The sequence below is a fragment of the Aspergillus brunneoviolaceus genome (assembly GCF_003184695.1).
Source record: "Aspergillus brunneoviolaceus CBS 621.78 unplaced genomic scaffold BO95scaffold_38, whole genome shotgun sequence".
Taxonomy (NCBI): Eukaryota; Fungi; Ascomycota; class Eurotiomycetes; order Eurotiales; family Aspergillaceae; genus Aspergillus; species Aspergillus brunneoviolaceus.
The window spans coordinates 56,545-77,269 of NW_020290768.1; the positions used below are offsets into that span (position 1 = coordinate 56,545).

At 51.3% G+C, this 20,725-nt stretch overlaps 8 protein-coding genes across 8 annotated transcripts; 3 read left to right on the forward strand and 5 right to left on the reverse strand.

The window, feature by feature from the left end:
* Positions 1-220: 220 nt before the first annotated feature.
* Positions 221-5,306, forward strand: BO95DRAFT_147769 (putative ABC multidrug transporter). Its single transcript, XM_025580615.1, has 2 exons — positions 221-3,554; positions 3,621-5,306. The coding sequence occupies exons 1-2, from the start codon at positions 442-444 to the stop codon at positions 5,038-5,040; spliced, it is 4,533 nt and encodes a 1,510-aa protein (XP_025441655.1). The 5' UTR covers positions 221-441; the 3' UTR covers positions 5,041-5,306.
* Positions 5,307-5,745: 439 nt separating this feature from the next.
* BO95DRAFT_443316 (uncharacterized protein) lies at positions 5,746-6,102 on the reverse strand. The gene is made up of 2 exons (XM_025586638.1): positions 6,057-6,102; positions 5,746-5,990 (listed from the first exon to the last, which is right to left on the reverse strand). Coding segments are annotated over exons 1-2 (195 nt in total). The 5' UTR covers positions 6,058-6,102; the 3' UTR covers positions 5,746-5,796.
* Positions 6,103-6,329: 227 nt separating this feature from the next.
* Positions 6,330-7,153, reverse strand: BO95DRAFT_147818 (putative zinc knuckle transcription factor (CnjB)). Its single transcript, XM_025580616.1, has 4 exons — positions 7,023-7,153; positions 6,749-6,956; positions 6,426-6,702; positions 6,330-6,374 (listed from the first exon to the last, which is right to left on the reverse strand). Exons 1-3 carry the CDS (start codon positions 7,059-7,061, stop codon positions 6,494-6,496), a joined length of 456 nt encoding a protein of 151 aa, XP_025441657.1. The 5' UTR covers positions 7,062-7,153; the 3' UTR covers positions 6,330-6,374; positions 6,426-6,493.
* Positions 7,154-8,918: 1,765 nt separating this feature from the next.
* Positions 8,919-10,283, reverse strand: BO95DRAFT_482566 (uncharacterized protein; the record flags this gene model as incomplete). Its single annotated transcript, XM_025590253.1, has 5 exons — positions 9,904-10,283; positions 9,795-9,842; positions 9,524-9,642; positions 9,411-9,474; positions 8,919-9,344 (listed from the first exon to the last, which is right to left on the reverse strand). Exons 1-5 carry the CDS (start codon positions 10,021-10,023, stop codon positions 8,919-8,921), a joined length of 777 nt encoding a protein of 258 aa, XP_025441658.1. The 5' UTR covers positions 10,024-10,283.
* Positions 10,284-11,832: 1,549 nt separating this feature from the next.
* On the reverse strand, positions 11,833-12,849 carry BO95DRAFT_443318 (DUF846 domain-containing protein). The gene is made up of 3 exons (XM_025586639.1): positions 12,587-12,849; positions 12,168-12,454; positions 11,833-12,109 (listed from the first exon to the last, which is right to left on the reverse strand). Exons 1-3 carry the CDS (start codon positions 12,727-12,729, stop codon positions 11,973-11,975), a joined length of 567 nt encoding a protein of 188 aa, XP_025441659.1. The 5' UTR covers positions 12,730-12,849; the 3' UTR covers positions 11,833-11,972.
* Positions 12,850-13,130: 281 nt separating this feature from the next.
* Positions 13,131-14,798, forward strand: BO95DRAFT_147845 (HpcH/HpaI aldolase/citrate lyase family protein). The gene is made up of 3 exons (XM_025580618.1): positions 13,131-13,376; positions 13,530-13,750; positions 13,844-14,798. The coding sequence occupies exons 1-3, from the start codon at positions 13,337-13,339 to the stop codon at positions 14,543-14,545; spliced, it is 963 nt and encodes a 320-aa protein (XP_025441660.1). The 5' UTR covers positions 13,131-13,336; the 3' UTR covers positions 14,546-14,798.
* Positions 14,799-17,834, reverse strand: BO95DRAFT_147836 (CCCH zinc finger and SMR domain protein). Its single transcript, XM_025580617.1, has 3 exons — positions 16,458-17,834; positions 15,671-16,399; positions 14,799-15,616 (listed from the first exon to the last, which is right to left on the reverse strand). The coding sequence occupies exons 1-3, from the start codon at positions 17,387-17,389 to the stop codon at positions 15,052-15,054; spliced, it is 2,226 nt and encodes a 741-aa protein (XP_025441661.1). The 5' UTR covers positions 17,390-17,834; the 3' UTR covers positions 14,799-15,051.
* A 1,165-nt stretch (positions 17,835-18,999) lies between these two features.
* On the forward strand, positions 19,000-20,565 carry BO95DRAFT_147910 (TVP38/TMEM64 family protein). Its single transcript, XM_025580619.1, has 3 exons — positions 19,000-19,598; positions 19,653-20,072; positions 20,126-20,565. Exons 1-3 carry the CDS (start codon positions 19,129-19,131, stop codon positions 20,481-20,483), a joined length of 1,248 nt encoding a protein of 415 aa, XP_025441662.1. The 5' UTR covers positions 19,000-19,128; the 3' UTR covers positions 20,484-20,565.
* Positions 20,566-20,725: the final 160 nt, after the last annotated feature.

Below are 20,725 nucleotides of genomic sequence, written 5' to 3' on the forward strand. Positions count from 1 at the left end.
GGATCCGATTGAGCTGGTCTCGGTTGTGAGGCCTTCCGCCATCCGGGCCCACTTTGTGATCTCATTAGATTCACCACCTGCCAACGAGACGAACGATATGCTTTTCCGGGACCCATTCTCTTGGACTCCCTAAGCCTAACCTCCCAATCCTGTTGAGAATTTGGAAACGATGCCTTACGACAGGCTGCGATTGCAATATCTATAGACTTTCGGCTAGAATTCAGGGGAGATCCCGAACGTTCTCTAAGTTTCAACTACCGGTTCCACATGGCTTATCAAGCATAGTAGGTGTTTAGCATAATTGATGCATCCTTCGGTCTGATCAGTACGACAGCAATTGATTGTGGCTGCCTGTTTCATCCTTCTTAAATCTAAAACCTTTCCTCCTCTACAATCTGCCTCTCGTCACTATTCCACATGGTAGAACCATTATAATTCAGCATGTCAACAGAAAAAGTGCCACTGGAGCCTGAGCTCCATGCCGACAACCATGGGAGAAGCTTCCTTGATTCACAAACACAGTCGTGGTCTGCACCTTCCATCTCTGCATCTGCATCAGGTCAGCCTGAACGAAGAGAGGCCGATCCTGGTCACGCCCATTCCATCTCTTCCACGAGCTCCACTACTGAAACCGAGGTCGAACACCACCAACCCAGAAATACCCACCGTGCATCGCTGAACCCGAACGACGAGGCCTACCTCACCAAACTTGTCAGCGCAGATCACAGTATTGCTCGAGTCAACACCCTAGCTAATATCCCCACAAACGACCCGGCACTCAATCCAGATAGCAAAGACTTCGATCTATACAAATGGCTGCGGAAGATCTCACACTTGCTGAACGAGGGAGGAATCCAGCAGAAGGAAGCGGCCATCTACTTCGAGAACCTCCGAGTATCAGGGACTGGATCGGCACTGCAACTTCAGCAAACTGTGTCGGACCTGCTTACAGCACCCCTGAGGCCGCGTGAAACTTTCAATCTTGGTCCCAAGACACCCAAGCAGATTCTACGGGGGTTTGATGGCGTGTTGGAGAGTGGAGAGTTGCTGCTCGTGCTGGGCCGCCCTGGTTCAGGCTGCAGTACATTCCTCAAGACGCTCTGCGGCGAGTTGAATGGACTGGACCTGGATCCCGCATCAGTGATCCACTACAGTGGTATTCCCCAGAAGACCATGATCAAGGAATTCAAGGGTGAAGTTCTCTACAACCAGGAAGGAGACAAACACTTCCCGCACCTGACCGTGGGACAGACACTGGAATTCGCAGCATCTGTTCGGACACCCTCAAAGCGTCTCCAGGGCATGTCCCGGAAAGAGTATGCAACAATGATGACGAAGGTGGTCATGGCGGTGTTTGGCTTAAGCCATACGTACAACACCAAGGTGGGAAGCGACCACGTCCGTGGTGTATCGGGTGGTGAGCGAAAGCGTGTCAGCATTGCAGAAATGGCAGTCTCGGGAGCCCCCATCGCTGCGTGGGATAACTCAACTCGTGGTCTAGATTCAGCGACGGCTCTGAAGTTTGTGCAAGCTCTACGACTGTCGGCCGATCTAGGATCGTCATTGCATGCGGTCGCTGCCTATCAAGCCAGCCAAGCGATCTATGATCTCTTCGACAAGACTGTGCTACTCTACGAGGGACATCAAATCTACTACGGATCGGCCGCCAAGGCAAAAGCTTTCTTTGAGCGTCAGGGCTGGTTCTGTCCTCCACGCCAAACAACCGGTGACTTCCTGACCTCCGTTACGAATCCGGTGGAGCGGCAGCCAATTCCTGGTATGGAGGCCCGAGTACCGCGTACACCTCAAGAGTTCGAAACATATTGGCGTCAGTCACCTGAGTATCAGGAACTTCAAAAAGAGATGGCTGCTCATCAACAGCATGTTTCGTCCCGCTCGAATGAAAAGTTGCTAGAATTGCAGCAGCAGAAGCGTCAAGAACAGGCCAATCATACGCGGGCAGCTTCGCCATATCTTCTTAGCGTACCTATGCAGATTAAACTCAACACTATTCGGGCCTACCAGCGGGTTTGGAACGAGCGGACTTCGACAGTGACAACCGTGGTCGGAAACTGTATCCTGGCTTTGATTATTGGTTCAGTCTTCTACGGCTCCCCTGTGTCTACGGCGGGATTTTTCTCCAGGGGTGCAGTACTCTTCTATGCGGTGCTCCTGAACGCTCTTACGGCCATGACAGAAATCAACAGTCTGTACTCTCAGCGTCCGATTGTGGAGAAACACGCGTCCTTTGCCTTCTATCACCCAGCCACGGAAGCCATTGCCGGTGTCTTGAGCGACATACCGGTCAAGTTCCTTCTAGCGGTGGTTTTCAACATTATTCTGTACTTTCTGAGTAATCTGCGCAGAGAGCCATCGCAGTTCTTCATATACTTCCTCATCAACTTCATCATCATGTTCGTGATGAGCGCTGTATTCCGGACTATGGCTGCGATCACCAAAACTGTCTCCCAAGCCATGACCTTGGCCGGTATTTTGATTCTTGCCTTGGTCATCTACACAGGCTTCGTGGTTCCAGTGCCCAAAATGCATCCCTGGTTTGGATGGATCCACTACATCAACCCGATCTACTACGCGTTCGAAATTCTGGTTGCCAACGAGTTCCACGGACGCGAGTTTGCCTGTTCTGCGTTTGTCCCCTCCTACCCGAACCTCGAAGGCGACTCTTTCATATGCTCCGCGACTGGAGCTGTTGCCGGTCGTCGGACTGTCAGCGGCGACGACTTCATTTGGGCTTCATACAGGTATACGTACAGTCACGTTTGGAGGAACTTCGGCATCTTGATCGCATTCCTCATCGGTTTCCTGGCCATTTACTTTCTCGCCACCGAACTCAACTCATCTGCCACCAGCACGGCCGAGGTTTTGCTGTTCCGGCGGGGACACGAGCCTGCTCACCTGAAGCAGGAACAAGGGGCTAGCGTTGATGAGGAATCTGGCAAGCCTGCCGCTACTTCAACGCAGGACAATGCGAACGACAAGCAACAGAGTGGAGCCTTCTCCATCCCACCTCAGCGGGACGTTTTCACATGGAACAACATCGTCTACGATATTGAGATCAAGGGAGAACCGCGTCGACTGCTCGACCACGTGGCCGGCTGGGTCAAGCCAGGAACCCTGACAGCGCTGATGGGAGTCAGTGGTGCCGGCAAAACCACTCTTCTCGATGTGTTGGCTCACCGCACGACCATGGGTGTCATCACGGGCGACATGTTCGTCAGTGGTCGTCCCCTGGATTCGAGCTTCCCTCGAAAGACCGGTTATGTTCAGCAACAAGATCTGCACCTCGAGACCGCGACTGTCCGCGAGAGCTTAAGATTCAGTGCTATGCTCCGACAGCCGGACTCGGTACCGATCGAGGAGAAATATGCCTATGTCGAAGAGGTCATCAAGATGCTGAACATGGAGGAGTTCGCTGAAGCTGTCGTCGGTGTTCTCGGCGAAGGTCTTAATGTCGAGCAACGCAAGCTGTTGACCATCGGAGTGGAATTGGCCGCCAAACCGAAGCTCCTGCTGTTCTTGGACGAGCCAACCAGGTAAGGCCTCATTCAGCTAAGCCGTGGCTTTTAAGCTTAAGCACATATCTAACTATTCATCTATAGTGGTCTAGACTCCCAGAGTTCCTGGGCTATCTGCAGCTTCCTGCGCAAACTCGCCGACGCCGGCCAAGCGATTCTCTGCACGATCCACCAACCCAGCGCTATCCTATTCCAACAATTCGACCAGCTCCTATTCCTCGCCCGCGGCGGCAAAACTGTATACTTCGGCCCGATCGGCGAGAATTCCCGGACGCTCCTGGACTACTTCGAAGCCAACGGCGCGCCGCGGCGCTGCGACGATGAGGAAAACCCGGCCGAATACATGCTCGAGATCGTCAACGCGGTCAGCAACAAACACGGGGAGGATTGGTTCGAGGTGTGGAAACGGAGCCCGGAAGCCACCGCCGTGCAGCAGGAACTCAACCGAATCCATGCCGCCAACAGCAGCCAGGGACCACCGCACGCTTCCGAGGAAGATCCGCGGGAGCACGCGGAGTTTGCCATGCCGTTGACGAAGCAGCTGCCGATCGTGATGCGGCGGGTGTTCCAGCAATACTGGCGCACGCCGATGTACATTGTCGCCAAGATGATGCTGGGGATCTGCTCGGGCCTGTTCATCGGGTTCAGCTTCTTCCACGCGGACAGCTCGACGCAGGGGCTGCAGGACGCGATCTTCTCGGTGTTCATGCTGTGCGCGATCTTCTCGTCGCTGGTGCAGCAGATCATCCCGATGTTCATCATCCAGCGGTCGCTGTACGAGGTGCGGGAGCGGCCCAGCAAGACCTACTCGTGGAAGGCGTTCATGGTCGCCAGCATCATCGTCGAGATCCCCTACCAGATCGTCATGGGCATCCTGGTGTACGCGTGCTACTACTACGCCGTCGACGGGGTGCAGGCCTCGTCGCGCCAGGGGCTGGTCTTGCTCTTCTGCATCCAGTTCTTCATCTACGCCAGCACCTTCGCCATCCTGTGCATCGCCGCCCTGCCCGACGCCGAGACCGCCGGCGCCATCGTCACCCTCCTCTTCTCCATGGCCCTCACCTTCAACGGCGTCATGCAGTCCCCCTCCGCCCTCCCGGGCTTCTGGATCTTCATGTACCGCGTCTCCCCCTTCACGTATTGGGTCGGCGGCGTCACCGCCACCCAGCTGCACGGCCGCCCCGTCCAGTGCAGCAGCACCGAGCTGTCCATCTTCAATCCCCCCACCGGCCAGACCTGCGGCGACTACCTGAGCGACTACCTCCAGACCGCCGTTGGGTACCTGAAGAACCCGAACGCCACCGCCAGCTGCGAGTACTGCTCCATGTCCGTCGCCGACCAGTATCTGGCGGGTGTGAACATCTTCTACAGCGAGCGCTGGCGCAACTTCGGCATCTTCTGGGTCTACATCGTCGTGGATATCGCTGCGGCCGTGTTCTTGTATTATGCCTTCCGCGTCAAGAAGTGGAGCCTCGCCTCGCTGAAGAAGGGGAAGAAGGAGTGAGTGAGTGACTCCAGTTGGGATGGCCTATCACTCCTCCTTCTTTGCCTGCTGTTTCTCTCTCCCTAATTGACCTCGGTTTCATTTTCTTGGCATTTCACTGCTCACTATAGCCATAGACGAGCCTGTTATCTACTTTTTCTGTATCCACGATTCCCCACATGGACATTTGGAATCTGTTCTGTATAGATCGGGTTAACACTATATCTATGTAATTAGTCTTCCATATATCTAGATTACAATTAGACTTACCATTCTCCAATCTTTACTACTACAATGGCTATCTTATAAGGATAAACTATCTCAAAATGAGGACGAGGATGGATATAAAGGGCATAGAAATGCTTCAACGTCAAAAAACACCACGGGCCATTCAAAACAAATAGATCCTCCTCTCGTCCATCCATTGGAGGACAAAAGGTGGTTCCTCGTTCCGAACACAAACCCGAAGTCTAGATTGACCTTGCCTTTTCTCTTGGTTCTTGATTTTTTGGAATGAGTTGTCTGAAAATACACTGTTATCTCTGAGAGAGAACATGCACATACAACGATAGATGATATCATCAGAAGTCCTCAAGATCAGGTGTCAAACCCGAGGTCGACCGAGTAGTAAATTGCTCATCAACCAGATCTAGACACCCGTTCTCTTGGAAAACCGAACGTATTATCACTGCATGATGAAACATCGAACATCGTCGTAGACGAACAGCTCGTCATTCTCCCTTCGCAAGCTACTGCAAAGCTCTGAGAGCCTCGACATTACCAAGCTGCGCCACCACCACCACCATTATAATTCCATTCGTCATTGTTTTCCTCCTCAAAAGCGGGCGCATCTTCATTGTCACCAGCTCCAGAGATCCAAGGTTCGGGCTCGGTTGAGTCGTTTTTGTCGGTGGGTTCCTCAAACGACTCTTCGGCTGGGGCCTTCGGGCAACGTCTGATAGTGTGGCCCACTGGTTGGAAAAAGAGTGAGGTAATTAGTGATCTGTATCAAGAGCTTTAGAAGGAGGGAGACTTACTCTCTCCACAGTTGCGGCATTGGACTCGTGAGTAATCGCGCTTCTTAGTACAGTCACGACTAAAGTGACCAACTGAGTCCTGGTGTTAGCTATCGTGCTATGTGAAATTGCGTGATAAACATACCCTCATCACAGTTACGGCAGGTGACGGTAGATACATCACGGGGTTTGTCGCAGTCGCGCGCAATATGGTCCTCGGATCTGTGCAATTGATATCAGTTCACTTAAGCGGAGAAGCTATTAAGGGTAATGCTCACCGGCAGTTGCGACAGGTCCTGGGCTCAGGTTTCTGAGGGCAGTCCTTTGCGAAATGTCCGACTAAGCTTGTTAGAATTGCGACTAGATGGAAAGATGAGCCGTGTGGTTTACCTTCGTTGCAACGCTTGCACTCCACACCCTCCGCTGAGCGAGGGTTGGGACATTCAGCAGCTTTGTGCTCAGGAGAACTTGCAGATGTCAGTTGCCTCAAATTCTGAAGATCTAGGGCTGACCACATACCCGCAGTTACGACAGGCAAACTTGTCACGACGAGGCTCAGTGCAGTCGCGAGCGCGATGACCGACAGCACTGCAGTTGACGCATTTCACTTCGACACGCTCAATCTCGGCTCGTTCCTGCGTGCAGCCACGGGCAGTATGGCCCATTTCTTGAGCAGGTTAGTGGTTGTCCCATGATGGTGTGAGTCAACTTACCACCGCAATTGCCGCACTTGGGGACCTGACGATCGTAAGGCAAACCAGCATCCTCGAGGCGCTCAAGATTCTCATCGTCGCTAGATGGCCAACGCTCTCTAAGATGCGCACGCTGTGGCTTGGGGCTGAAGAAGTATCCAACCACGTATGTACAGTCTAGCTTGCCTTGGAGATTGATGAAGCTGATACAACTGTTCGCTTCCCTTTCCTGTGTCGTCCAGTCAATACAGATTTGATATGGAATTGGGTAGACAAGGCCAGGGGCTGTACGAACCAGCGCGATGATGTAGAACTTGAGGTTTTCCTCACGCATTCTCTTCTCGATATCGACGAAAGTGGCCTCAGGAACTGCCTTCGAGAAGATCTTGATGCCCTAGTCTGGATCAGTATGAAGCGATGACAAGCCGAATGCTCAGGAATGATAAGCAGGTAGAATGTTGTTGAAAGTTGTGTCTTACGGTGCGAAAATCCTCCAGGTCTTTCTCATCGCTGGCCTTCTGTAGAAGGTTCCAGGCGTCCTCGGGGGGCATGTCAGGGACATCATTCAAATCGAACTTGCGATTCTCCTTGCAATCGAGGGCACGATGACCTGTCTCGAAATATTAGATCAGTGTGTTGCTTGACGTCAGAGGATTCTGCTTCGCCATACCTTCCATCTTGCAGTTTTTACAAACATCAGCAGGTCTTTCAGGACACTCGGCAGCAGGATGTCCTTCCTGGTTGCAGACACGACAGGTACCCTTAAAGACACGGGGCTTAGTGCAGTCGGCCTTCGAGTGTCTATTTTGTATCACGTTAACCAGCGAAAATTAATATGTGTTCCGTTTTCTAGACTTACCCTTCCTCGCCGCAGTTGAAGCAGGCACCCATAGACTTTTTAGGCTCAGGACACATGCGGGCGAAGTGGTCATCGGCCCCACAGCTGTGAGAATCAGAGTTAGCCATCTGGTAGTGTTCCTCTAGCAGTAAGGTGAGCACTTACTTGCGACATCTGTTATCGTCCTGTCCGTCGGCAGCAGACGCGCGGTCATAGTCATTGCCACCGTAAGGAGCAGAGTTGAAATCACCAAGTCTGGCATTTTCGTCATTGCCATAACCTAGTATTGCGTTAGCTGTTATCTTGTAACTGACCTGCAGTATATCTGAAAGGACTGGAGAACGCGGTGACCCAGAGGTGTGTGGGTGGGAAGTCTTAGAATGGGTAAGGTTACTAACCAGTGTCACGACCGTCTTCGCTCCACTCCGCGCTATTCCAATTGTCCATCTTTGCTATGCAACCGAGCTGTTGCTAGGGAAAAGAGAACTGTGGAGCACACATATCATCAGTCACTCGGATATCCTCAAAGAAAGACTAAGCCTGTTGAAGGGGGGTACGTGTAGAACGATCCTTCAGTTGCCTGAAGTGAGACTGGAAACCTGGGGATGAGACCTCGAGTCTTCTGATGTGATCTGGTGTAGCTTATTTGCAAGAAAAGTATCTTGTAATAAAGTACTCTTCCCAAACTCTCGAGATTTGTGTGCAGAAAGTGAACTAACCTTGGTGCTGGAGGGAGAATCGTTGAGGATTTGAAAGTGGGAACCGGAGTATTAAAGCCTCGATCAGGTATAGTAAGAAGAAGTAGAGTGACAAGAGAGGAGGGGCAGGAGGTTGCAGGGGAGAAAGGTGTTGGATGAAAGAAAGAGTGAGAGGAGGAGGGTGAGGAGAAGTGAAGTAGCAGGTAACCAGAAACACTGGGAACACAGACAAACGAGCCAAATATTCCCTGCTGTCGCCATCCACATTCATTCACCTTATGGTCTCATCTGACTGCCCGTTCAACTACCTGTTATCTCGATCCTAATATTATTACATAGGAGCTCCTGAGGCTGATCTTATGATCTTTCGTAATTGACATTCTTCCACTAACTTCGTTCTTTATCCACATTTCACGACTCCGAATATCACAAGAGAAAGAAGGTGATGAGACTAAAGAATAGATCATACCTGCATCCAGGCACTTTGACGAAACAAAAGCAAAATGAAAAACACACAGGTAGATTAAGGTCGGCGAAGTCAGAGATTTCGAGGAAATCCCAACGATACCAATGAGATCATGAACGAGAAGGGAAAAAAGGAAACAAACCAAAGTGCTCAGAATCTTCCTCAATGAGCCACGGTGTGCTTAAAAGCCTACTTCGGAGCAGGGCGAAAGGTCGTAAAGAGGTGGTCGAGCTGTTCTTCGAGCTCGGTACAACGCTGGCAACCTTCATTGCTCGTAGCCGGCTTCATCTCGACCTTCTCGGACTTTACCTGGAGGAGTTCGGCCTTGAGAAGATCCATCTCTTCTTGCAAGTCGGCTTTGGCCACCTCAAACTGGCATTTATCAGTCATGGTGCTCATTTTCAGACTTTTCAGCTCATCCTCGCTCTCCTTCAGCTTGCTCTCCATCTGTACCAGGGTTTGCTGCAATGACTTGTACTCATTGATAATCTTCTCAAAAAACTGCATTCCTTCTGGTAGCTCGGTGATGTTGCAAGAGGATTTATCAATCTTTGCCACATCGACAGTGACAGTTTTTGGCGCCTTTCGAGTATCACATCTTTCAGCAGCTTGGGCCTAATGATAATTCGAAATAATATTAGCATCCAAAGTGGGACTATATAGCCGAATCCCCATGCCTACCTTCACGAATGTGTTCTCTTCCACAAACAGCTGGTTGGAGGGTTCGTCTTCTGAGTTATCACTGCTGCGCTGTCAGTATTGTTGCGATGGACCTTCAGAAGATGATTCCTTACTCAAAGCCACAGATTGTCTTAGTCTTTTTGGGTTCAGCAAAGCTCTCAGGTGTTCCTGAGCTAGCAACGGAACGCTTTCTACCCTTGCTGGGAGTCGGGCCTTGATTACCTTCAGCAGGCTAGTGACAGCGAGATCATGTTAGTAAGGATAATCCGATGTCTGAGTGTTGATAAATACCATCTTTTTGGATTCCTTTTCGCCTCGACAATAGTTCTTTCAAAATTAGTATGAGAACCTGAAGGCATATAAATAAACATGTAGTATACTTACAGAATAAGCCCCTTGAATTGCAGCAAGGCTTCGATCCGGAAAGTATTTCTAACAATGTCAGAGAACGCGTCAGTGACTAGATTGTAAATTCGAGGATGAGCGTTGATACCTTCTGAAAAACTGCCCACGGTACGTCTTTCTCTACCGTTCGCAGCTCCACCAGGCGTAGCTTTTCGGAGTCGCTCCAGGGACGGGCCTGTGGTTTCTTGCGAGGCTCTGGTGATTGCATTGGGGAGGCTGACGTAGTAGAAGGGTAAAAAGGGGCTGTGTGGAGTAAAATAGCTGAATTGAAACAGCTTGTATCTCGGTGGGAAGAGTGGATCAAAAAGGCATAAGTCCGCTCAGCTATGTAGCAGTTGTCGAGAGATAAGGAGACTGCTGTGCAAAGACAGACGTGAACTAGATGGAAGGAGACAGAGATGAGGATGAGGCAAGAGAAGAATCACACGAAAGGGTGTTGCGCCAGCTTGTAGCATCCAGTATCTGACAATTCAATGGTGCACTTAGTGTGAGTGAGAGCTTCAGTGCCAGCTTATGGAACTAGCAGCCCAACAATTGAAACAACTTAAAGAAGTGCAGAATGTCTGTCTGGATTCCAGAGCAACGAGTGAGAATTCCCAGTGGTTCAAACCAAAAAAGAGAAGCAGGTCAAGTCTTGAGGAATTTCGCGTATGTTTAACGGTCAGGTGTAACTGTAGGTGTAGATATCTTCATCAGAAATCATCATAGTGCAAAATGCCCCACGTCTGCACAATGAAGGTAGAGAGTTTGCAGAGGGTGTAGGCAATAAAGGGAAAACACAACAAGACAGAGAACTAAATGGTTGGCTGGCTGGCTGATATCAGAAAGTAGACAGCGCCTGTTTCCCAGCATAAGGAAGAAAGGTAGATACTTGATAGTAATAGTGATAAGAAAAACAGGTAGGTAAGGATCATCCAATAGTCATGCAAGTGACCTTTAATGTGAATCCATCTTAAGGATATTCTTCTGTTTGTTTGACGATCTTAAACCTGTTAAAGGAATACGAAGCATTGCCACATCACTTTCTGATTATGGGTTCATATAAGAGATTTCAAAGTTACTTTTGATATCAAAATGAAAATGGCTGTTACTCAAGGTACTGCACAAGTAAAGAAAGATTCTTGTTGTGCTTACATATAGCTTTCATCAATGAGGGCTTTGATAGTGACTAGACTCAAGGACCACGTGCCCGCAGCCACGTGCTTGTACCGACAATATGGCACGGTAGATTTAATCAATCGCATCTTATCTTTAGGTCACTTCGAAGACATCTTGTCCCCACAACATAAACAGCCGAGCTCATATTTCACTCGAAAGCGGGGTTCCTTGAAGTGATCCCAGCGGACTTTCCACTCGGTATTGAGGATCAGCTTGAGCTCTTCATACTTACTTCCTAAATCGACTACAACTGAGAGGAATAGTTTGACTTGTGGTGGCACTGCTCACCTCATTACTTCTTCGCGGTGATCGATAAGAGAAAGGGTGTATGCTGGCTAGTGTTTTACAGATCCCTCAAGTGAATATCAGCAACAACCTTCCACTAATCGCAGCGTTGCGCTGGCGAGCATAGGTTCCTGAATCTAGCAAGCCATATACAGACTGAAACCCCGGCAGATGTCATCCTAATTACATAGAGAGCAATACTTGTTGAAAGAAACCCAGGGTAGTTTGTCTATTTTGTAAGCAACTCAAAGCTCCAGGCAACCTTGAAGTCGGTTTGTGATGCCCTTTCTAGCGGTTCAAGTCAGTCTCGAAAAGATGCCACGCCCTTTTCGGCAGGCCATCTGCTGTAGGTACAGAGAGAGCCTTGAGTACCAAGAATAGCCTGCGATATCCTTTGGCAGTGACACGCACTGGCCACAATTGCAAACATCAGGCTAGATAACATTAAGATATGCTAGTCATAAGAATGTCACGCAAAATATTACTTGTCGGGGTGAACGATATTTCACCACATCTCTAGGCGTTTGGGCCGCTCTGCGATGTGTACAGTGCGAATAAAAACCTACATCCACTGGTTTGAAGATATTCTGGATTGATGACTGAAGCTCGCTACATGTTGGTCGGCGAATCCTGAATTGCACATAGATTCAGGCCGGTGATAAAAGAGCACAAACAGACAGACGAAGATCATACACAGTACGAAACACGCCGATTTTACTTGAAGAGTCTGCCCAGCAGTCCTCCCGCAAGGTTACTCATGATGCCCCCGGAAAGCGCGCTGTTGGCGACGCTGAAGCGATCGCACCGGGAGAAAGCGAGCGTGTTCGTGATGGTCAGTACTAGAGCGATAGCTGTAACAAGTTAGTCGCCAGACCTTAGAAGCTGGGAACAAGGGGCCGCAACACGTACCAACCAAACTCAACCAGATCACACTGCTCAATTTGATGATGGCCAAAATAGCCAAGCCAACCCAGAGCGTAGGCGTGAGATACAGACTAAGCCAGAAGAACCGCTTGTCCGTGGCGGCAATTGTACGGGTGGTAGGATCCGAGGACTCGAAGACCCAGTGTGAATCGCCGCTCGATGTGTTGACTTCGTTCCACCAGCGCAGTCCGACTAGTCGACGCCCAGCAATGTTCTTGAGGTAGTAGAAGTCCGCGGAGAGGAGCAGCAGCGTTAGGATGAAAACCAGGACACTGTTCGATCAAGATCAGTCAGATAAGCTCGGACAATTGGTCGCGTGGCCCATAAGGCAATATCTCTGATGCCCGTGGGATCGTCTAGAGTTGTATAATAATAAATCAGAGCCAGAGTTCTCCAGTACGTACAAGTTCTTGATGAACAGAACACCGAAAAGGTACATCAACAGGGCACTAATGCGGAAGCCCAGGAAGAACAGTAGGGTGATCGGGTGGGCGCTGAGGCGCCAGTTCAAATCTCCCTGTTGCGGTTGGAGGGGTTGTTGTTCCATGTTGGTTGAGGTGCAGACTCCAGAGTCCAGCAGCTCTTCAGAGGTTTTCAAACGAAAGGATAAGGAGGGTGGGACAACAGTCAAGCTGTTTGACACGCAACGAGAAGCAGGAATGTGCTCAATGCGTTGATGCTGCGTGTCTCCATGGCCCCGGCGGTGGATACTGGCAGAATGCGGAGCCACCGCCGGCCACATGAATGGTTGTGTTCCTTTCCTTAACGGACGGAATTCCTCTTGCTAGACTCTCAGCGCATTACGATGGCAGAACGAAGCTCACTCATTACTTCACTGGATTCCCTAAGATCACTCATAAATATGCAGCCAAGAGGTAAGGAGGGAGAAGAGCATCTCTCCACGGCAGACCATGCATAAGCGATCCACCCTAGTGGATGAGGTCATTGGACCGATAGAGAGTTCCTGACGGCGGGAGAAGCCTTTATGCGCCGCGGCCAGCAACCCGGGCGAGGATGTCCATCGGTCTAGATTCTCCTCTTTCCTCCACACTCTATATCTTTCGCACTCTCCGCTTGCACCGGATAGATCTCAGCCGCTCGATCCACGTACCAGGATACTCAGAAGATACAAGCAAGCCTCAATTTCCGTCACAATGGCAGCCCGTAACACGCTCCGTCGAGCTCTTCTCTACAGTATGTCTCTATCGCCCCGTATACTTATCGCGAACCCACAGGAGCTCTCCCCGCATTTTCCTACGGGAGCGTTGTCCACCCCCCAAACCACCTACACCAGCACCACCCACACACAACGTTTAACAGACAAGAAACTAAGATGATATAATCTAGTCCCCGGCTCCTCGCAACGCTTCATCGACAAATCCCGCACCCTAACCGCCGACTGCGTGGCCTACGACCTCGAAGACAGCGTGACTCCGCACAAGAAAGCGGAAGCCCGCTACCTGGTGCGCAGGGCGCTCGACCAGCCGGCACCAGAGGGGATTCGCGAGCGCGCCGTCCGCATCAACTCCGTGGACAGTGGTCTCGCCCTGAGCGATCTCACCGAAGTCGTCAGTCCTCACTCCTCCTCACCACCCCCATAAATCCATCACAGCGCCACGCGCCACCTAACTAAGCTAACCCTTGAATCACACATCCAACAGCTCCAATCCCCCAACCTCACCACAGTCGTAATTCCCAAAGTCAATTCCCCCTCGGACCTAACTTTCGTCACCGACGTGATCACCCACACCCTCTCCCAGCAACAACACAACCCAGATCGTCCGCCCATCTCCCTCCTCGCCCTCATCGAATCCGCCAAATCCCTCACCAACCTCACGCAGATCTGCGCCTCCACCCCGCTCCTCCAAGGCTTGATCTTCGCCGCCGAGGACTTCGCCTTGGACCTCAGTCTCACGCGCACCCCCTCGCTCACCGAGTTCCTGTTCGCGCGGTCGATGATCGCCACCGCGGCCCGCGCGGCGGAACTCCCCTCGACGATCGATCTGGTGTGCACCGCCTACCGATCGAGCAAGGGCGACGGGTCGCCCCCCGCGGTCTTGGAGGAGGAGTGTCGCGACGGTCGCCGGTTGGGGTTCAATGGGAAGCAGTGTATCCATCCGTCGCAGGTGGAGACCGCGCAGCGGATCTTCGGGCCGGATCCTGAGGAAGTCCAGTGGGCGGTGCGGGTGTGCATCGCCGATGACAAAGCGGCGCAGGCCGGGCGTGGGGCCTGGACGCTGGATGGGAAGATGATCGATGTGCCTGTGGCGGAGAAGGCGAGGGCTGTGGTCAAGAAGGCGGAGGCGTGCGGGTTCAATGTGCGGGAGTTGAGGGAGAAGTGGAAGGGTCAGGAGCCGGAGTAAATAGTTCGGCTTTGGTACGAGAGAATCAGTGCGACATCGACTGGCATCATTTCTCGATTACTGAGATGCATATATGCATGCTGAAAGATAGGTATATACATGTTATAGTGTTCTTCCGTATCTAGCATAACCTAATTCGGCCGGCGTAAGGTCGGAATGGTCTGCATGGTGAGAATAATAGAACAAGGGCACGCTATAATAGCTAGCTAGCTGAACGCTCTACACGAGGGAAAGTAAGAAAGGGTCGGTCAAAATTTAGCTCGTGCCCGTGACTTGCGCAACTTGCTTGCGACATCCGTCCTCGGGCAGGGCACCGTTCGGACTCGATCCTGCTTGCTGATAGTGGCTGTCGAAGCGTGTGGTGGCACAGCAAACTCCCGAGATATTATCTGAGCTATGAGCAAGAAAAGTAGAGTAAGAATCGATAGAGAGGAGTGGGATATGATGAGAAGGTTGCGTGTGCCATCTCAAGAAAGGAGACATTGAACTTGTAGAAGATGTATGGATTATGACTTCGGTTCCAAGTCTTCGCGTTTCAACAACTGAATCTTGCCCATCGTCAGCACAGGCGGGCTAGTATCGCCGTCAGATTTTGCCTCGGCACTCTCTTCAAGGCTCCTGGCCAGACTCTTGTCATAACTCGTGGGGTCAATGCCCAAGATTCCCCCAACATACCCACCTCTTTCGCCTGGGACGCTGAACTCGCGGAAGAGATACTTCCATTCGTTCAGCCAGGCCTTGACGGCCTTGCCGATCTTGTCCTTGCCGTTCTTGGAATGATGGCCGGTGCCAGTGATGGCATAGACCACTCTCCGACCTTCACGAGCATGCTTCAGCAAAATCTTCTCTAGGTATTCAATAGCCTCCTCCGGATGCAGCCCATGCAGATCGACATATAACTCCTCTGATGAATCCTCTAGGCCAGCATGAGATAGATGTTTGTTCCTTTCCTCATATAATTGCCGGGCTGCTTCGCGATGGCACTTCCTCATTGCTTCGTTCTCGGCTTGGCCCCGCAGAGACAGTGCCTTGGCTGCCCTGGCATCATTCCGGTTCCAGGCTTGGGCGGCACTTCAAGGATGGATTAGCTTTCATAAGCCAACTTCACAATTGCGGTAGACTTACCCTTGAAGGAACTTGTTCCTCACCGTACCATGACCTATTGCCTTTGTCCGATACTTGATATACTGTTCGTTGGCACGTGCCCCTGTCTCGAGCCAAGGGATATTCTGTGGCGCTGGAATAGACTGGGCAGCAGCGCTGAACTCTCGGCCTCTGGCTGCGTCTTTGCCATTCTTGGACGTGGATTTCCCTTTTCCTGGGACTGGGGATGGGGACATGCGAACAACATCTGCTAAGGAAGCGGGAAGATTCTCCTTGCTTGGATTGTTCTCGCGATTGTGCGCGCCTCGTTTCCCATGATGCTTTTTTCCACTGTTCCTCGCGCTCATAGCAGCCAGGGTAGGAAACGCATCCGGATCATCCACCGACAGAGCGGCCGGATTCAATTCCCTATGCTGATGTCGGCTCCCTGGTCGAGAGAGGGGGCGAGAAAGATTCGTCATGCTGCCATTTCGTTTCCCCATGACATACTGCATAGCCTGCGGCGAATGCTTCCCACCAGACAAGCCCGATAGGTGGCCGGGATACTTTCCAACGTATTTACCACCCCACTGGTCTCCGCCCCCGGACTGGAGAGGAGGGAAAGCGTCCGAGACATTCTCTATGTGGAATTGCGGGCCGGTCGGGATTGTCTGACTTCCGTCTGCCAAGCTCATGTTTGCGACCAGGGCTGACGGATCATGAGAAAACGGGCAACCGTCACCGGCAAGGCAATTGCCCATCACCCAGTACCTGTGTTTCGTCAGTCTGAGGAGGTTTTGGGATCGCAGCTGCGATGGTTTCAACATACTTGCAAAGGTGGTTGGTGAGGTCGTGGCTAAATCGACAGTCCGCACGAAGACATTGTCCGGTGGACAGCCAGTATTTGCAGACCACCGGACTGCGACTCTGCAGCGACGGACTGGCAGCTTTAGGCTGCTCCATGGACATCGATTTTCCCACCACAACATGGCTATCATCCGCATGATTCAACAGAGCTTCTCCGTCTGTGAATTGTGAAAGTGATGCGATTGTGGCGCCAAGATCGTAACTATTCGCTTCCAGTGCTGCTTCAATCTCATCATTTGTCCGTTTATCTCCGAGAACAGTGCGCAGAATGTCATGCGGACTCATGTCGGGAACGAATTCCGGAGCTGTCGCACTCAATGATGCTGTGAGACTCGGCGTCCCTAAGGATGATGCGACACTATTGGCATCATCTGCGACCAACCAATCCACATTGCTATCGCTGCCAAAATCTCCGTAGAAGTCTGACACATGACTCTGGTCGGAAAACTCGTATGCATTCAAGTTCGGAGAATGGGGTATAGGTTGAGCCAAAGCGAGCCGAGGTGACGGGCGCGGAGAGGTGAAGGGTGACACTGTTGAGGAAAGCGGGGGTCGCGGATACCCCCCTCGTGAGCTCTGAAGCCAGGAAGTGCTTCCAGGACTGGTGCCTAGGTTGGAATGAGGCGACAAGGGTGTGGCTGAGCGGGCCATCTGCCAGGGAGCGGGGGACGAGCGACGGATGACTGTATGACGAGGAGGTGGTGGAGAGGCGTTGGGCAGAGTACGATTTCGATGGCGCCAAAGAACGTCCAGCACGGCATTTTCGAGAGCTGAGCCAGATAACGAGGTCTTTTCGCGGATAAAGTCTTCGACTTTCTCGGCCTGATCTTCCTCGTCCAGAGCTTCATCCTGGAGGATCTGCAAGCACTCCTCCAAAAGTTCTTCTGAAATCATGGTGAAAGAAGGTGTTGTGGCTAGCTAGTGCAGCTGGAAAGCAATGGAAACACGGTGGGAAGGAGAGATGTGGGGTAACCGTTGATTGCGAGGCTCGGGCAGTTGAACGGAGGGCATGGGAAAGCTGGAAGGAAAGCTGCGCGTTTCACAGAACAGTATACATTATTGAGTTTAATCCCAGACGATTTTCTTTGTTGGTTATATGAGTGACTATGAGCCAGAAAGAGGTTAGCAGGATAGAGAGGAGACAGGACAACAAGCTTGCGGTTCCACGGGTGATTACATCGCATCTGCCCTCACCATATGATCAACAACAACAACAAGAAAGACGGAAACAATAAGGAGGCATAAGGAATGAAAGAAAGAGAAGGTCGACCACGCGAAAGCTTGTTCGCGGGAGAATGAAAGGGTGGATGGAAAGAGGGGTCGAGAGAGGGGAGGAGGTAATGGAATGATAAAGAGGAGAGGAGAGGAGAGAAGAGGGATTGGGGGGAAGACTGACGGGATTGATTGGAATTGAGATGGGGAGTGATCAATCCCGCCAGTAGTGTACCCGTAGGTACTTGGAACCACTAAATAGCCCCTAAGGTACAGCAGGTACCTACTATGTACCTCCTAGGAACAGTGGCCACCTCCCCTTTAACAGTATGGTTTCCTCAATCACCTTCCCTCTAGGCCAGCTAGATCAACCTGTTTGCTCTTTATCTTGGCAAACATTGCTTGGTGATGTCCACCTGAATTGGTCTTTGGCTGTCAGGCTGTCGTATCAGGCTGTCAATTATTTGCCCCCTCGGCCCCTTTTTTTGCCCTTCTGGTCACCTTGCTGGTCTGATTGCTGAAGAGACCGACGGCTATCCGGGGAGAGGGGGAGTTTCTAGACTAATCACATAGTTAACTTACATGGCTAGTACATACATACAGCAGAAGATCTGCCGAAATGTTCTGGGCAATTGGGCAACACAACCTCTCCATCAAGTTTATTGCCGTTGGTCCTTTCGAAAGAAGCTAGTGGAATATGTTGTGCTGAGTACTGAATACATCGATCAAGGTGACGATGATAATACTCGTAAGACCTGCCATTAATAGGACAATCAGATGGTTAATTGTCTGGTATCCATGATACCAGTATTGTAAGATTCCGGAATACCCGCTCAGACCCCGTTCCTGCCTTAGTCAGAAGTTGATGATGTCGAACTCTCTCCAGGCAGCCAGCCAAAAAGCACAAGAGAGCAATTTCAACCTCAGACCCTGCAGCTGCCCTCAATCATTGATCATTCCGAAAGGCAGAAAAGCTTCACTAAGTAGAGACTCTGCAGTACTGGGCAGCTCCTTCCTCTCTTTTTACCGTGAATTCTCCTTTGACCCTGTTGCTGCTTCTTCATTCCGTCCGACTGCGCTTGCACACCTCATCATCGCATCACCCGTGGACAAACACTTCCGCTTATCCCCGCCCATGTCCGATTTCTACTCCAGGGCTTGAAAACGCCCTCCTTTCGAGAAGTAATTGGGGTATTGGGAATTCCATTGGGCACAACACGTGCTGTCACCAACATCAAAAAGAAAAATAGTTCCCTGAGACGATATCAAATTCCCTCGGATTGCGCCCGTTTCGTCATTCTTCCTTTTCAGGCTCCCGCTCCACTTTCGGCTGTCGATCCTGTGGCCTTCACTCGGGGTAGCTAATCGGTCTCCATACTCCAATTCTCCCCCGACTCGCTCACATCGCCCATATCTCAAAAATGCCTGCGGATTATACATCCACAGCGCGGGCTCTCGCTGTCTCCCCGACGTCGCCAGAAGCTTTTTCTCCATCGGACGAAGACATCTTCCCGCCATGGAGTCAACGAGCTTCCGCCCAGCGAAATGCACCAGGCACCGCTGGCCGGAAACCAACAACCTTCCGTGAGCAGGCCATCGACCGAGCAACTCAAATGTCGCGGCGGATAAGAACAGCATGGCGGAAGATGACTTTCTGGCAACGAGTCGGCGCAGTAGGTGCTTTTATCTTGGCTAACATGCTGGGACTGGCATTCCTGTTCTTTACCGGAAAGGTGTTCATTTGGATCCGGCCCGTGGCAGCACAGTGGGAGAAGTCTCGTTTGGCCTTCTTCATCCTTTGGCTATGTGTCTTTTTCGTTTCTTTTCCTCCCTTGGTAGGATGGTCAACATTCGGAACAGTCTCCGGCTATCTTTTTGGCGTATGGAAAGGGTGAGTTGGGCATCATTCGTCTACGATGCTTCATGAGTCTGACATCTCCACTAGGTGGCTCCTCTACGCCTCTGCAACCGTGCTCGGCTCGACGGTTTCATTCATCGTCTCTCGCACAGTTCTGTCTAAGTTTGTGCATCGGTTGATTGAGCGCGACAAACGTTTTGCAGCCCTCTCGTTGACCTTAAAGTACGATGGGTTGAAGCTGCTGTGCATGATCCGCCTATGCCCACTTCCCTACTCAGTATGTAATGGAGCCGTATCGACCTTTCCGACCGTTCATCCATTGATGTATGGACTCGCCACTGCAATTGTCTCCCCGAAGCTACTCGTCCCCGCCTTTATCGGCAGCAGGCTTCGTATTCTTTCAGAAAACAATGAAAAGATGAGCGCTGGCTCGAAGGCGGTCAACATTTGCAGTATAATTTTTACAATTGCTATTGGAGTCTTTACCGGACTGTATATATACAAAAGGTACTGTATGCGATCAAACTTACCGCCGCGTCCCCGCTAATGTGACATGCTAGGACTCTGGCTCGAGCCAAGGAATTGGAGGCCAAAGAACGTGAGGATATTCGACGGACTTTGCAGGCGGACCACGCCGCTCATCGCTCACATCAGGCCTTTTCGGAGGACCCGGATGTCGATAGGGCCGCCCGAACTCTTGCCCGCGATGAGGAGGAACAGATCGGGTTCACGGACTTGGATGATGATCACGTGGAATTGGCCATCGATGACGAGAGTGGGAGCGAGAACTTGAGCGGCCACGGCAAGTCGGCGCGCTATCGGGACGAGTTCACTGACAATGATTCGGATGCCTTCCGGGATGAAGACGGTGCGCATGAGGAGACTTATACCTTGCATACCCATGTGCGCCGAGACTGAAGCTTCTAGGACCGCCGGATCCCGACAAAGACCACACTTCATATACATCAGACCCTTGTTCTTGATTAGAGTTTTCTCCTACGAGCGATGCCTTGTATCCTATAAAGAGAGAGTGATGACTATTACGCTTCACGAATCCTGTTCTCCTGGTTTGGGAACTGGTCCTACTGCGAAGAATCCCAGGCGGCTTTCGGCCCCTCTTGTAATTCATCTGTTGAGTAAAACCAAATTGACATTGGCCT

Bases quoted from the DNA above. Each gene is read 5' to 3' on its own strand.
- BO95DRAFT_147845 (XM_025580618.1), top strand. From the start codon at position 13,337: ATGGCAGCCCGTAACACGCTCCGTCGAGCTCTTCTCTACA. The intron at 13,377-13,529 runs GTATGTCTCTAT...GATATAATCTAG, and splicing joins CCGTCGAGCTCTTCTCTACA to TCCCCGGCTCCTCGCAACGC. The intron at 13,751-13,843 runs GTCAGTCCTCAC...CACATCCAACAG, and splicing joins TGAGCGATCTCACCGAAGTC to CTCCAATCCCCCAACCTCAC.
- BO95DRAFT_147769 (XM_025580615.1), top strand. From the start codon at position 442: ATGTCAACAGAAAAAGTGCCACTGGAGCCTGAGCTCCATGCCGACAAC. The intron at 3,555-3,620 runs GTAAGGCCTCAT...ATTCATCTATAG, and splicing joins TTCTTGGACGAGCCAACCAG to TGGTCTAGACTCCCAGAGTT.
- BO95DRAFT_147836 (XM_025580617.1), bottom strand. From the start codon at position 17,389: ATGATTTCAGAAGAACTTTTGGAGGAGTGCTTGCAGATCCTCCAGGAT. The intron at 16,400-16,457 runs GTATGTTGAAAC...GACGAAACACAG, and splicing joins CTCACCAACCACCTTTGCAA to GTACTGGGTGATGGGCAATT. The intron at 15,617-15,670 runs GTAAGTCTACCG...CCATCCTTGAAG, and splicing joins AGGAACAAGTTCCTTCAAGG to TGCCGCCCAAGCCTGGAACC.
- BO95DRAFT_147910 (XM_025580619.1), top strand. From the start codon at position 19,129: ATGCCTGCGGATTATACATCCACAGCGCGGGCTCTCGCTGTCTCCCCG. The intron at 19,599-19,652 runs GTGAGTTGGGCA...CATCTCCACTAG, and splicing joins CTTTTTGGCGTATGGAAAGG to GTGGCTCCTCTACGCCTCTG. The intron at 20,073-20,125 runs GTACTGTATGCG...GTGACATGCTAG, and splicing joins GGACTGTATATATACAAAAG to GACTCTGGCTCGAGCCAAGG.
- BO95DRAFT_147818 (XM_025580616.1), bottom strand. From the start codon at position 7,061: ATGCGTGAGGAAAACCTCAAGTTCTACATCATCGCGCTG. The intron at 6,957-7,022 runs GTTCGTACAGCC...TGGACGACACAG, and splicing joins AGTTCTACATCATCGCGCTG to GAAAGGGAAGCGAACAGTTG. The intron at 6,703-6,748 runs GTAAGTTGACTC...AACCTGCTCAAG, and splicing joins CAAGTGCGGCAATTGCGGTG to AAATGGGCCATACTGCCCGT.
- BO95DRAFT_443318 (XM_025586639.1), bottom strand. From the start codon at position 12,729: ATGGAACAACAACCCCTCCAACCGCAACAGGGAGATTTGAACTGGCGC. The intron at 12,455-12,586 runs GTACGTACTGGA...TTGATCGAACAG, and splicing joins GTTCTGTTCATCAAGAACTT to TGTCCTGGTTTTCATCCTAA. The intron at 12,110-12,167 runs GTACGTGTTGCG...AACTTGTTACAG, and splicing joins GATCTGGTTGAGTTTGGTTG to CTATCGCTCTAGTACTGACC.